We start from the raw sequence: 13401 nt of genomic DNA, 5'->3' as shown, positions 1-13401 counted from the left end.
CACGAGCTGTGATCTTCCCCATCAAGGCTGCTTTCCCAGCCCTGGCCTATCCTCACGTGCCTGGACGTGTCACTTCAGCCCTCCAAAGCCTTTTAGGAAAGGGTAGGGATTTTTCCTGCCTTTCCCCGGCAAGAGCTGCCAAACTGGAACAGCTGGCAATCTCCTTCTGCCGCACCCCTGCCCCCAGCATGGTGATGCCGTGGTGACCCCCAAAGAGAGCCGAGACTCCCCACTGCTGGTGTGGGGAAAATGAGGCACAAGCTCCCAGCCACTCACTTATCTTTGCCCCAGTCTTCCCACACCCACTCAAAAACTCCCATGGCTCTGGCATCACCACCTCCTCCACAGGACCAGGGATGCAGCAAGGACAAACCCCACTCCCCCCAGAACATCTTCCCAAATCCCCTGGGAACTGCCGCTGACTCCCTTTATGCCTGAAAAAGTGGCTCCTGAGGAGGGGATGGATTGACCTGGGGCTGTGCACTCTGCTTAGTGCCTGGTGGCTCAGCACCCAGCTTATCCCCTGAGCCTCCCGGGGGGGTTAATCCACGCAGGGGTACGTCAGCTGGAGCAGGTGCCATTGTGACAGCTACTGCCAGGGTACCCAGGTCGGGACATGGGATTGCCATCTGCATGGCCAGAGATAAAGGTGCCACTGGGGAGGGGAGATGTCCTCTGTCCCAGACAGACACTTGCAAAGGGATGGGTAGCCACAGGAAAGGGTGAAAAAGGGCAGCTGGCACAGTGGGAGATGAAGCTGGAAAAGCTAGGCAGAGATTTTGGCTGGAAAGAAAAAGGGCTCAAAAGGAAGAAAAAAAAAAAAAAAAGGAGACAAAGAGGATCTGTCTGCATTACACAACGGGGCTGGGGACGCTGAATTGGGGTTTGTTGCAGTGTGCCCCCCCCCGATACTGACAGCACGGCCTCCTGCTGCTGCACTGGCTTGTGCCCCAAAACCCAGGACATGGAGGAAAAGGTTTCAGGGCTGTTTTGCAATAGGTTCCTCCCCCTCTGCCAGCTTCATTTTTTTTTTAACTCTTTATATAAGTACCTTTTTGCCCCATACCCAAAGCCGGGGGGACCATTCTTGCACCGTGCCTCACAGATACGGCCTAAACAAACCGTGTCCAGTTACAGGTTCCCCTCACTCTCAGAGCTCCCCCAGGCAAATCTTTTTCCGAGGCGCCGTCAAATTTAAAACGCGGGGCGTGGGAGGGTGGCTGTCTTTTCAGCCTGGTGAGTTTGCACAAGGTCCCAGCTGTGCCGAAGCGGTTCAAGGTCCCATGGGAGCAGCCCAGTTTGGCTCAGACGCCCCTGACGAGCCAGCCCATCTGCCCGCGGGGGAGAGCGATGGCAGCGGGGTGTCTGGGGCCAGTGGCCCAGGGAGCAGCAGAACACGCCCGCCCAGTCGAGGCGGCGTGGGCACACGGGTGTCGAGCGGGGCTGCCCACGCCCCAGGGACAGGTTCGGCCGTGTCGCCGTGACGGGTGGTGCGTGGGGTGCGGGGATTTCCCACCCCACCAGGACCAGCAAACCAGGCACCCCAACAAAGCCCAAACGGGGCTGGGGTGCAGCCCTGCACCCGGGAGCTCCCATTTTGGGCTGGCATCACCCACGCCCTTGGCTGGCAGTGTGGGCTGACTGCTGCTCGTGGTGGACAAGGCAGGAGGAACCCCAGGGGTGAGGTGTTTGGGGACCAGGTCCTGGCGGGCAGCAGAGTGCGGATGGCCCCCATCATGGCCCCCCCACCCCCCCAAAATGATGAAAATAAAATAAAATGAAATAAAAAGAATATGCCAATGGCGGTAATAATAATAAATAGCAATGATGGTGGTGATAAAGAAGAGGTCCCCAGTGGCCGGGGGAGCGGTGGCTGCTCCCTCTCCGCGGCGGCGGGCGGGGCGGGGCGGCGGCGGCGGGGGGGCCCGGGGGGAGGGCGGGGAGGCGGGTGCCGCCTTCCCCCGCAAAACAAAAGGGAGCGGCGGCGGCGAGAGCGGCCGGGAGCAGCCGGGGAGGGCGGAGGGGATCGTTCTCCGCTGCCCCGTACTTGCCGGTGGGTTTGCGAGGGGGACGGCGCGGCGGGGGCAGAGCCGGGGGGGTGCGGGCGGGACGGCTCGTACCGGGGCCTGGGGGGGAGATGTGTGGGGCCGGGGGTGCGGAGGGGCCGGCGGGGCCGGGAGTAGCCGCTCCGCGCGTGGGCGGTCCGCGGGAAGGGGAAGGAGGCGAAGGGGTTTATCGGCCTGTAAGGGGAGGCGGCTCCATCCCGGGGCACCCCACGGCCGCCAGCTCGGGACGGTGTTCGGTGTGGGCCGGGACCCCTGCCACAGGGGTGGGGTCTCCGCGAGTGGGATCCCGCCGGGTGCGTCCCTCCAGGGACCCTCCCACTGACACTTGCCTCTCTCCCCCGCCCCCTCGTCACCCCCAGGTGAGCCGAGCCCCTCTCCGTGCTGCCGCCATGTCCCGCCGCAGCCAGCGCCTTGTCACCACCACCCGCTATTACCCCGGGGACGATGATGCCACGACCAGCAGCAGCAGCACATCCCTGCTGGGTGGGACACAGCTCCCCTTCAAGGAGACCACCGGCAGGTTAGTGGGGGGCAGGAGTGGGGGGGTTCCCCTTGCCCAAATCTGACAGGGGCGGGGTATTCCATCCCACACCGGGGATCGGGCACCTTCCTGGGTGGGGTGTGGGGATAGCTTGCAGAAGGGAGCGTGACGGCCAGCCTGACGCATTCCGGCATGGCCGCGGCCGCCTGGGCACTGGCTGTGCCCCTGCTCCAGCGAGAGCCCTGTTCTCCCTGCCCGGGCACCCCTGCGTGCCCACGGGCCCGACACAGGAGCCTGCCGGGGTGGCCGGGTGCCAGCTCCCAGCTGCAGCTGGATGGCGACAGGGAGGAGGAGGAGGAGGAGGAGGGAGGGAGGGAGGGAGGTGCGCTGCAAGTGCCGGCCGGAAAACCGCAGCGGTGCGAGCGGAAGCGGTGCCCGGGACGGGCGGGAGGCCTCCGCAAAGCAGAGCTTGCAGCCTCCGAAAGCTGCCGCCATCCAGTGTGGAGGGAAGTGATGCTGGTCGAGGGATTAGAGTGAATTCCCCATGTTCCCCCATGGGTGCACTGTGACACACACCGCGCCCCCCCCCCCCCCCCCCCCCGCCCTGTAACCACACATGCCTGATGAGCCTGTTCTCGCCTCCTGCAGGACGATCAGGAGGAAATCGAGTAGCACAAAGCGCCTGTCTCCCGCGCCCAGCACCCAAACCTCCTACTACAGCGAGTCCATGATGAGCGAGTCCTACCTGGGGGGCAGCCGGGGCCTTGCTGCCCTGGGCAGCTCCATGCTGGATGATGACCTGGACAGCAGCACGTACTGGGGTGAGCCTTCCCACTCTCCCAGGGCAGCTGGACCTCCCGGGACACTGGACAGTGTTGGGGCAGCTGCCCGGGCTGGCTGGCTGGGTTGCTTCTTGTGGAAGTGATGGTGGGTGATTTCTCAGTGGAACTCCGTGTTTTGGGGCAGGTGAGGAGCTCTCCACCAGGAGGAGAAGAGGCACAGGGGACACTGAGTCCAGTAAGATCAATGGGGTACTGGAGAGCAAGACATACGACACCTACACGTCTTCATCTGGGTACTCCTCGGAGGACGACTATGCTGGTAGGGATGCACTAGTCTCTCTTTAGTGGCAGAAATGCAGGGAAGGCATCCCCAGGGGGAGCAGCCCAGGGCCTGGCTATACCCAGTGTGCTGCCAGTCCCCACTAGATGCCACCCACAGTGCAAAGCCTTTGCTGTGGGCAATGCACTGGGGTGCTGTCTGCATTGGTGACTTGCTTCTTCCTTTCCAGGTCACTATTACTCAGGCCAGAGTAGCTCCGGGTCAGGTCTGAGAACTGCAGCCTCCCGGGTGGGCTCCTTCCTCTGGCAGGTGTTCACCTCCCCAGGTGAGCGGAGGGCTGGCAGGGGCACTTCTGGCAGCAGTGTTCTTGCCAGTCAGTATCTCTACTCTCCAGGTGCTGTGTATGCTATTCCCTGTTTGGGTGGAGGGGTTTTATCCCCTTGTTGGTGCCACCCTTGGGCATGGAGGGGACATCTCTGCCAGGACTCCTCATGAGGCTTGTTTTTTTTCCTGGCAGTTCGGTTCATGGGGTGGCTGTTCTCGGGGCTGTCAGGGGCCTGGCACCGCCTCACCGGCACAGCTTCCCACTTGCACAGCATCCCCTTCTCCAGGTGAGTGTGGTGCTGGGGGACACCAGGATGGGGAAAGCCTGCAGGACCCTGGAAAGGGGAGGCACATTTGGGGTGGTGGGTGTCTTGTGCTAAAGCCTGGCTGGGCTTTGCTTTCCATCTGGCCCCCATCCAAAGGTGGGGGAAGGTGACTGCAGTCCTACAGGCACCTCTTTCTTCTCCGTGCTCCAGGCGCTACCCACGTCTGAAGAGGTCCCTGCTGCTGCTGCTGCTGCTCCTGCTCCTCGCTGCTGCCGCCTACGGTGAGTCAGCCTCACTTGATCTGCTGCCCTGAGATCTGGGGCAGTGCAGAGCATCCCACTGCCATAGCTGGGGGATGGGATGGCCTGGAGCTCAGTGCTCATGGCTTCTGGTAACCTGGTCCATCTGCACCCGCATGCCGGCGTCCCCTGGTAATCCCAGGGGATGTTGATGGCTGAGCCTCTGCATGTCCACCCTGTCCACTACTGTGGCCTGTTACCAGCCTGTGGTTTTGACCATCTCATCCTTCTGTGCCCAGGAGCTTGGTACTTCTACCCATATGGGCTGTCGACACTCAGCCTGCCTTCCTTCGCATGGTGGGGAGCTGGAAAGCTTTCCTCCTCCTCCGATGTTCCTGGGGCAGGGGACCTGACCACGCTGGACCAGGTGAGCTTCAGCAAAGGCATGGTGGTGGCCCAGGTGGGATGAGTGCCTTGCAGGGAGAGCTGGGACGGTGTGATCTGTGGAACAATTGCTTCCAGGGTACGAGGAATGGTGGAGAATGGGCCAGATGATGGCTCCACATTGGCTCCCCCAGCTTGTGGCCATCTCACTCTTGGGGTGTCCCTGGGATGGAGCAGGGAGAACATCTGCCCTCTCCTGGGACGCAGCAGATGAATAAGATGCCACTGACTCTGGGGAATGGGTGGGAATAGGTGGTCAGGGTTCCCTTGTGCAGGGGTCCTATGGAGCAGACACTTCCCTGGAGGGCTGCATCACACCCTGTTGTTGTTGCTGCAGGGGGGGCACCGGCTCCTGGCTCGCTTCCAGTCCCTGGAGAAGCGCTTTGAGGCACTGGAGGCCGAGCTGTCCCGGTGGGAGCTGCGTCGTGGGGCGGCAGCAGTGACAGCAGGGGGAGAGCCACCCCCAGGGGACATCCTTGCGCAGCTGGAAGGGCTGGTGAGCCGCCGGGACGCGGGGCTGAAGGAGCATCTCCGCACCGACATGGCCAATCACCTCCAGGTGAGGGACGTGGGGAATGCAGGGAGATGGGGGCGTGCAGGGCCAGGCCCTGATAGTCCACCCTGTTCCTCATCCTTCAGGGCGAGCTGGATGCCCTCCGAGTCCAGGTGCAGAGGGATTTAGACGGGCGCCTGGGGAAGATGGCACAAGCTTCTCGGGTAAGGTGACGAGCGTGTGGTGGTACCTGGACAGGACACCCTCACCAGTGGTGTCACGGGTCTCACCCCTTCTTCCCTTGCTGGCAGGAGATGGAAGCGCGTTTGCTGGAGCTGAACTCAGAGTGGCAGAGGTAATGCTGGCTGTGGGGCAGAGCCATTGCTCTGCTAGGGGCTGGCAGGTAGCTGGATGAATTTCCCTCAGCCAGGCTGGTTTGCTTGGGACAAGAGAGAGAGATTGAGAGGCATAGTGTGGGGGGGGAAAGGAAAGAAGGAATATGTGGGTGTCTGTGGGAGGCAGCACTGTGCCCTTCTGGCCAAAAAGGTAGTGGTACCTTTGGGTGCATTAGGAAGGGCATTGCCAGCAGGTTGAGGGAGGTGATCTTGTCCCTTTACCCAGCCCTAGTGAGGCCACATTTGGAGTGCTGTGTCCAGTTCTGCACTCCTCAGCAGTACAAGGGAGACATGGAGCTCCTGGAGCAGGTCCAGCAGAGGGCTACAGAGATGATGAAGGGACTGGAGAATCTCTTATGGGGAAAGACTGAGGGAGTGGGACTTGTTCAGCCTTGAAAAGACACAATTGAGAGGGGACCTCAGCAATGTCAGTGTCTGAAGGGAGAGCGACAAGAAGTTGGAGCCAGGCTCTTCTCAGTGGTGCCAAGCAACAGGACAGGAGGCAATGGGCAGAAACTGGTGCACAGGAAGCTCCACCTGAACATGAAGAAAAACTTCTTTACTGTGCAGTGACCATGCACTGGAACAGACTGCCCAGAGAGGTTGTGGAGTCTCCCTCACTGGAGATATTCCAGAACCATCTGGATGCAATCCTGTGCCATGTGCTCTAGGACCCTGCTAGAGCAAAGAGGTTGGACCAGGTGACCCCCAGACCCCCTGTGGGCCCTTCCAACCTGACCCATTCTGTGATTCTGTGGCTGGCAGCAGGGCTCCAAGGGCAAGGGCGGCAAATGACCTTTGCCACTGTCATTTTGCATCACTGTGAATGTGGCCCTTCAGCCAAGGCCACAAGCTGGGGATGCTTTCCCATGGGATACAGTAGAAGAGGTTCCTGCCACTGGAATTAAAACTGTTTGGAGATGGGGTTGAGCATAGGTGATGTGGGATGAACCTCTTCCTCCAGTTTGCAGAGGAGAGCTGGGCCTGTTGGCATGAGGCTTTGTTACCTTTCTCTCGGCACAGCTCGGTGCAGGAGAGCCTGCGAGGGACCTTCCGGCAGGAGGTGGGCAAACTGGAGCAGGAGGTGGCAGCCTTGAGGAGGGAGCTGGCAAGCCTCAAGTCAGACCAGGAGGTGATGGGGAAGCACGTGGAGGGGATACTGGAGCAGCTGAAGACAGTGCGGGCTGATGTGAGTGCCCAGTCCCCAGCCTGTTCGGCAGAAAGGCAGTCAAGGGTCGCTGCCCCAGGGCTGAGCTCTGCCCGCACTGTTTCAGGTGGAAGCGCAGTTCCCGGTGTGGATCAGTCGGTTCCTGTCACAGTCCCAGCAGGATGGTGCCGCTGCCTTCATCCTGCAGCGGGAAGACTTGCAAGCAGAGCTCCAGGCTCTGGAGCGCAAGATCCTTGCAAAAGTCCTGGAGGACCGGAGACTGTCGGCACGGGATGCTCAGGCTGGGATTGGAGTGGCCCTGAGGCAAGGAGGGACTGCAGGAGTGACAGAGGAGGTGAGTGCTGGCCTGTGCCCCACTTCATGTGTGCAGGGGGCTGGCATGTGTGCCTGGCAGGTGGCAGAGGTGTTGGGACAGCCCCCACAGCTGGGACATTGATCCTGGGCTCACAGGATGCAGGAGCACCCTTGAAACACCTTCTCGGGCTGCGCCTGCTCTCTGCTCTGGAAGGGGTCACAGGTACCTGCAGCCCTGCAAGGCTCTTACTGTCTTAAAATCCAAGCTTCTGCTCATGCATCCTTCACCCAGAATGTGGGACAGGTGCCAACGAGGCTTCCATGGGTGGAGCATCTTGCTTATCCTCATTCGTCAGCAGCGCCGCTGAGTTGTTTGGTGCAAAGCATTTCGGCAGAATGACACCAAGGGGAAAAAATGAGCCTGCTTGCTTTGGAAAGAGTTGCTGGCAATTCCCTGTGGAGGTAGTGGAGGGAGGGATCAAGCTGGGATTAGCAGTCCCCATAGTCTGTGCAAGCTTTGTGCACTCCGTAAAGTTTGGACCCAACATGGTGCTGCGGGGTCCTAGCTCCTTAGGCTGGGTTTGGCTCCAGGTGGATGCTCCAGCCATTTCCTCCTTTTCTGGGTGGGAGGAGCTCCCATCAATCCTGTGGGACAGGGTGGGAGGGAGCAGCAGATGATTCCGGGGTGTCTGGTAGTTCCTCTCCTCCCTCTGGGCCAGCCCCTCTTGAAGACAGGCAATTGCAGCGTGCCTGGGCCCTGCCCCTTCACTGCACAGCTCCTCTCCCCTGGAGTATTTTTAGCAACCTCTAAGGAGGCTTCCCAGCCAAACGCGTGTCCTCTCATTTTTGCCGCGGTGATTCATCCCCTGGCTGTTTTGTGGGAAGGTCCTTGCACCCTCTGTCCCTGCAGGGGCAGGCGGGTGGGGGGCAGGATGCCTGCCCCAGTTCTTCACCCTCCTGTGCCCTCTGCTCCCACTGCAGCAAGTGCATCTCATCGTGGGCCAGGCCCTGAAGCGCTACAGCGAGGACCGTGTGGGGATGGTTGACTACGCCCTCGAGTCAGCAGGTGGGTGGTGGGGACGAGCCAGCTGTCCTGGGGAGGTGCCCACAGGGTGCTGGTGTGCAGCTCACCTGCTGCCATCCTCTCTCATGCCAGGGGCCAGCGTCATCAACACTCGCTGCTCAGAGACCTACGAGACACGGACAGCGCTGCTGAGCTTGTTCGGCATCCCCCTGTGGTACCACTCGCAGTCTCCCCGTGTCATCCTGCAGGTGGGCTCTGAGAGGCAGGACTGGGCTGCTCCTCATGTGGGTGTTTTAGTGGGCTTTGGCTGTTGCTCCAAGCCAGCAGCCAGGCTGGTGGGAGAAAAGTAACACTGATGGTGGTAACGTTGCTGGTGTCTCACTTCCATGCTCATAGCCAGACGTCAACCCTGGGAACTGCTGGGCATTTCGTGGCTCCCAGGGCTTTGCTGTCATCCGCCTCTCCGGCATCATCCGCCCCACGGCTGTGACGCTAGAGCACATCCCAAAAGCCCTCTCACCCCAGGGGACCATCCCCAGTGCCCCCAAGGACTTTGCTGTCTATGTGAGTGCCCTCGCCCAGACCTGAGGGAGGGGTGGGGGCCACAGTGGGAGGGCGCTGGAAGGGAGGGATAACAAACCCTATACCTGGCTGTGGGGTGCTCCGGGGGGGTTGGTCTTATCCTGAAGAAGAGGAAGAAGCAATGCTGGTGGGGAGAGGGGCAGCACTGGGTTTCAGAAAGAGTTTGAGGGGACAAAAGAGCTTGAGTAGGTGTAACTTTTGGTCTTCCCCCTTTTCATCCTTCCCCACTGGTCCCTGTTCCTATTTGTCTATTTTGACCTGGAAGAGCAGGAGTGGGGGCCAAGCATGCTTGCGTCTCCCTCTCCCTCTTCTGCCCTGAGTGTGTGCATCACCTCTGGTTTCCCTCTCTGATGACCCCTGGTTCTCCCTTTATGCTTCCCTGCCCTTCCATAGGGCTTAAAGGAAGAAGGAGAGGAGGAGGGCCTTCTCCTTGGACAGTTCACCTACAACCATGATGGCGACCCCATCCAAACATTTTACTTGGAGGTAAATGCTTGGAGCACCTGACCCCTGAGAAGAAAATGGGGCCTCTGGGGTCTCTGAGCCTCACAGAGCTCTCAAGGGCTCAAGTTTTTCTTTTCCCTCTTCCCCAAGGGTGACTCCATGGGCACATACCAGCTGGTGGAGCTCCGGGTGCTGAGCAATTGGGGCCACCCCGAATACACCTGCATCTACCGCTTCCGTGTGCACGGGGAGCTGGCGCACTGACCCCCGGCTCCGCGCGGGATGAGGATGCTGCCAGGCTGACAGCAGCAGGGGATGCGTCTGGTTCACTGCTTCGCACGTAGAAATCCTGGGATGTGCCAGCAGCCGCCCCAGGAGGCTGCTCCCCTGGGGGAGGAGAAGAGCTGCTGTCGAAGGGGTGAGGCTTTCACTCTTCCAAGGACCGGGGTGGTGAGGCAAGAGCATCCCATGTGGGTCCTAGCGCAGCCTGGCTCGTTTTCAGTGCGTCTCGGACATTTTAACTTTTTAAGCTAACTTTGTATCGGGTCTGCGCTGCCCCTTGTCCCTGTTGTCCTGCTCCCTCCTGCTGGTGTGTCTAGCATTGCCAGGGCTTGGGAAAGGGGTGTGGCATTTTGTGATGTGCTTCATGCGGGCTTGGGTGCAGGAGATGGGTGTATGTGTGGGATTGTGGTGCTTGACTCGGTGCTGCCAGAGTAGGTGGGAGCCACCGGTCATGGCTACCAAGTCCCCTCCACACAGGGTCACTTCTCTTGCCTTGGTGTTGGTTTGGGTAAAGATCTCCAGCCCTCCAATGCTGGGCCGGCAGAGAGGAAATAAGACAGTATTAATGAAGTATTAACATAAAAATAATGGTTTGGGGCAGCAGGAGGAGAGGAGCGTGGCACGTGTTGGTGGCAGAGCCCATCTTGCTGCTGCCATCCATCCACTCAAGCCCTCCTGCTGCCAGTGGCTGAGTTGGGTCTTGGCGATGCTGTTGGCCTCCCTGGCTGGCTGCCTCCCCAGTGTTAAGCTTGATGATGCTATTGAAAATTCCTGTTGCCTGCTTTTCCTTTGGGGTTTGTTCTGATACTTCTTTTTTAAGAGGGGTGGGGAGGGGAGCTATTTTCCAGTTGGGTTGGGGTGTTGGGGTGGGTTTTTTGGGGGGGGTTTGTAGTTACAAAGGGAAAAAAGACTTTTTCCATGCAATTTGTACTTAACCAGAGAATGTTACATGGTGCCACTTGGATGAGTGGCTTAGATGTGGAGAGGGCTAGAGCTTTGTTTAGTAGGAGAATAGCGCACACTGTAGGATAAACTAGAGTAAGATGAGCAGAGCTGTTTAAAATACGGGCCTCAAGTTGTTGGTGGCTTGGTAGCTGGACTTGGAAGCTGGGGTCCTCTGTGGACTGCTGCTGGTGAGGTGCTGGAGGCATTCCTGCCCTCCTTGCTCCGGATGTCCTCCGAGACTGCAATGCGTGGCTGTGGCCTCCTGCCCATGGCTGCATCTGTATATACTTGACTGTTAGCAGCAAGTGGGAGCTGCTGCCCCAGGGCTCTTGGGGGGGAGATAGATGGGGCAATCGCCAGGGCTCGCAGGTGCCAGCCTGCAGAGCCACCCCCGCCTGCAGGGCTCCCTCAGCTCCCGGTCCCCCATGGCAGATGGCTGGTGCAGGCTGACCTCCTTTCTCTTGGAAGGGCTCCCTTTCCCTCCTGCCTCTCCTCACTGGCACTGCACTGTTCTCTGAGCCCTGGCTGGGGGAGGGCTGAGCCAGAGCAGGAGGGGGAGTTCTGCCTGCAGTGGGCATGTGAATCCTGCCTGTACTGTTTGGATGGGAGGAGGCAGAGCGGGTCTTTGCAGGGAGGATGCACAGGGACCTTCCCCAGGCTGAGGAGTGCCAGGGCCATCTGGCCCCTCCACCTCCTGGCTGCCTGCATCACATAATTTGGCTTATGTTCTTGGATGGTATTAACAGCCTTCAGCTTTGTGTTGTGTTTCATTGAAAGAAAAGCTAAAGGGCTTGTGGTCAGTGTTTCAGCCGTGTCCAGTGCTGGTATTGTCCTTCCCCTGGCACCATGAGAGCACCATGTATTGATTCCCACTCTGGTGATCTCTGCTTGAAGCACTGTAGGCATAGAGGAGGAGAGGAAGGGGCTGAAGAAGTGTCTCCTTTCAGCATCCCCTGATGGGCAGCAGGCAGAGCTGCTGAGCTGTCACTCCCTCCATGCCAGCCTGGGAGGGGGAGGATGGTGGCAGCACATCCCTTCTGAAGGGGTCTCCTTGCTCCAAGCAGGGGAATTGAGCCCAGGGGGCAGAGTCCTGGCTCCAGCAGGTTAAATTTACCCTGTGGAGCCTCTTGCAGAGCTGGGAGGCCCTGCTGCAGGGAGAAAGCTGACCTGGAGCCAGAGCCAGGGACTATAAATTCGCTCCTATATTGAGCATAGTCTTAATTCTTGGCATCCACAGCCAAAGTTATTTTAAACTTGTCTACAGCTGCCTGCTTGCCTTGGAGTCATGTCCGTGAGTGCACTGAGCACATGGAGCTGTGCTTCTATGAATGCCTAGACCTGTTCTGGGCTCAGCAGACCAGCTCCTGTATTTATTTGAATCATAAAGAGAGCAGAGATGAAGCTCTCCCTTTTTCTCACCTTTCTCTGGCTGCTGGAGCAAGTGCCATAACCATGAGCCCGGGAAAACCCCTTTTCTTATGTTCCTTCTGGCTCCCTGGTCTCTGGCTTGGACTGTGCGGGCAGACAAGGTCTTTGCCCAAGAAAAATTATTTTGTGGTAAATCAGGCGTGCTGGTGAGAGGCAGGAAAGGTGACCTCTTCCCCTGAGAATGGAGTTGTAGTGGGATCTCTGTTCCTTCCACGTGGGTGTTAACTGCTGTGTCTGGGTTAGGGAGCATTTGGCTTTACAGGGCAAGCTTGCCCTGTCCTTTAGACATGAAAATCTCTGCTGTTGTAAGTAAAACTCCCTGCAGACACCAGTGAGAGCTCATCCTGAGGCTTCATGCTCTTTTCTAGCTGGTTTTGGAGGCCTCACCATGCCATCTGTGTGAGGATCCCCAGGAACATATGCTGAGGCTACACGTGGGTTTTCAGCCCCCAAATTCAGCATCAGTGCTGGGCTGCAGCCCGAGCACCTGCACTGCGTGCCCAGGGCCGCTGGCTCTCCAGACTGTAGCTTGTAGCATTTCTGCAGCCCTTCGGAGAACTGCAGAAGAAGAGGGCACGTAAAACTGCTGCTTCAGCATGTGCTTCTTTGCCTGGGGGTATTGAATCCTAGAGCTGATGCCAAAGATGAGCCTGGTGAGGCAGGAGAAATGCAGAACAGCTGTGGGAGCAGATTTCTCTTATTTACTCCATTTCCCTCCTCTATTCTCTCTCCTTCTCAGTTTGCCCTACACACGTTACGAATTAGCCCTGCAGAAACAGATGGTTACAGACAGGAGTTTGTGTTTGATGCTGTAGCCTGTTGCAAATGCTGCACTGGTTTGTTCCTTTTATTTTTTAATCAACAGATTGTAATTTATGCCTATGCAAGAAAAAAAAAAAGAGACCAAGACAAATAAATTATATCAAAACTGCCCAGAGTGGTTTGGATGTTTTGTAACTCTATTTGCTGTTGGGAATGATGCACAGCTATTAGACAGACAAAGCTATTCTTGTAGCTCTTCTTCTATGCAGTTTTATGGCAAATCCTTATTTTTGAGCCCGATGTACTAACTCTAGGGCCAGCAGTTGTCACCTTGTCATTGAGCAGGCCTGAGGATGCAAAAACTACTTGAAACAATGGTGAAAACAAGACTTACTCCTAAAAACTCCAATTCCTTGGGACTTCATTGACTTCTACTAGACTTAAGTCTGTGATACTGTGGCTGTCCTCATTCTGCAGTCACCTCCCAAGCCTTCCTGACTGCCTTACCATGAGCAGAGCCCTGCTTGGCCCCAAGGAGCAGCAACCGAGGCAGGGTTAGCAGGGACAAAGCCTGACACAAAGCCCCATTCAGGGTATCTGCATGCTTCTCTTTTCCTTAACATGGGCTGTTAATTACTCATTCAGCTACAAAGCAAGCAGAAAGGAAATATTTAATTTTCCTCAGCATGAGGAAGCTAGAGC

General features: G+C 58.2%; 1 protein-coding gene across 2 annotated transcripts; it reads left to right on the top strand.

Annotated features, from left to right (window-relative positions):
* Positions 1–1943: 1943 nt before the first annotated feature.
* SUN2 (Sad1 and UNC84 domain containing 2) lies at positions 1944–12868 on the top strand. Of its 2 annotated transcripts, XM_048300055.1 has the most exons (18): positions 1944–2053; positions 2426–2586; positions 3196–3368; positions 3514–3648; positions 3839–3934; positions 4127–4220; positions 4410–4480; positions 4738–4865; positions 5220–5441; positions 5522–5599; positions 5687–5730; positions 6794–6959; positions 7045–7272; positions 8214–8298; positions 8389–8504; positions 8653–8820; positions 9232–9324; positions 9433–12868. In XM_048300055.1, exons 2-18 carry the CDS (start codon positions 2456–2458, stop codon positions 9544–9546), a joined length of 2142 nt encoding a protein of 713 aa, XP_048156012.1. In that variant the 5' UTR covers positions 1944–2053; positions 2426–2455; the 3' UTR covers positions 9547–12868. The 2 variants fall into 2 exon arrangements, with proteins under 2 accessions (XP_048156012.1, XP_048156013.1); XM_048300056.1 differs by lacking the exons at positions 9232–9324; positions 9433–12868 and adding an exon at positions 9109–9225.
* Positions 12869–13401: the final 533 nt, after the last annotated feature.

This window comes from Corvus hawaiiensis, chromosome 4 (assembly GCF_020740725.1).
Source record: "Corvus hawaiiensis isolate bCorHaw1 chromosome 4, bCorHaw1.pri.cur, whole genome shotgun sequence".
In the NCBI taxonomy this organism is placed as follows: Eukaryota; Metazoa; Chordata; class Aves; order Passeriformes; family Corvidae; genus Corvus; species Corvus hawaiiensis.
Note: the sequence above shows the minus strand (reverse complement) of the source record. Positions and strands in the feature narration are given on the sequence as shown.

Coding starts and splice junctions, on each gene's coding strand:
- SUN2 (XM_048300055.1), top strand. CDS start 2,456: ATGTCCCGCCGCAGCCAGCGCCTTGTCACCACCACCCGCTATTACCCC. Junction 5,731..6,793: donor CTGAACTCAGAGTGGCAGAG/GTAATGCTGGCT, acceptor CTCTCGGCACAG/CTCGGTGCAGGAGAGCCTGC. Junction 8,505..8,652: donor CTCCCCGTGTCATCCTGCAG/GTGGGCTCTGAG, acceptor CCATGCTCATAG/CCAGACGTCAACCCTGGGAA.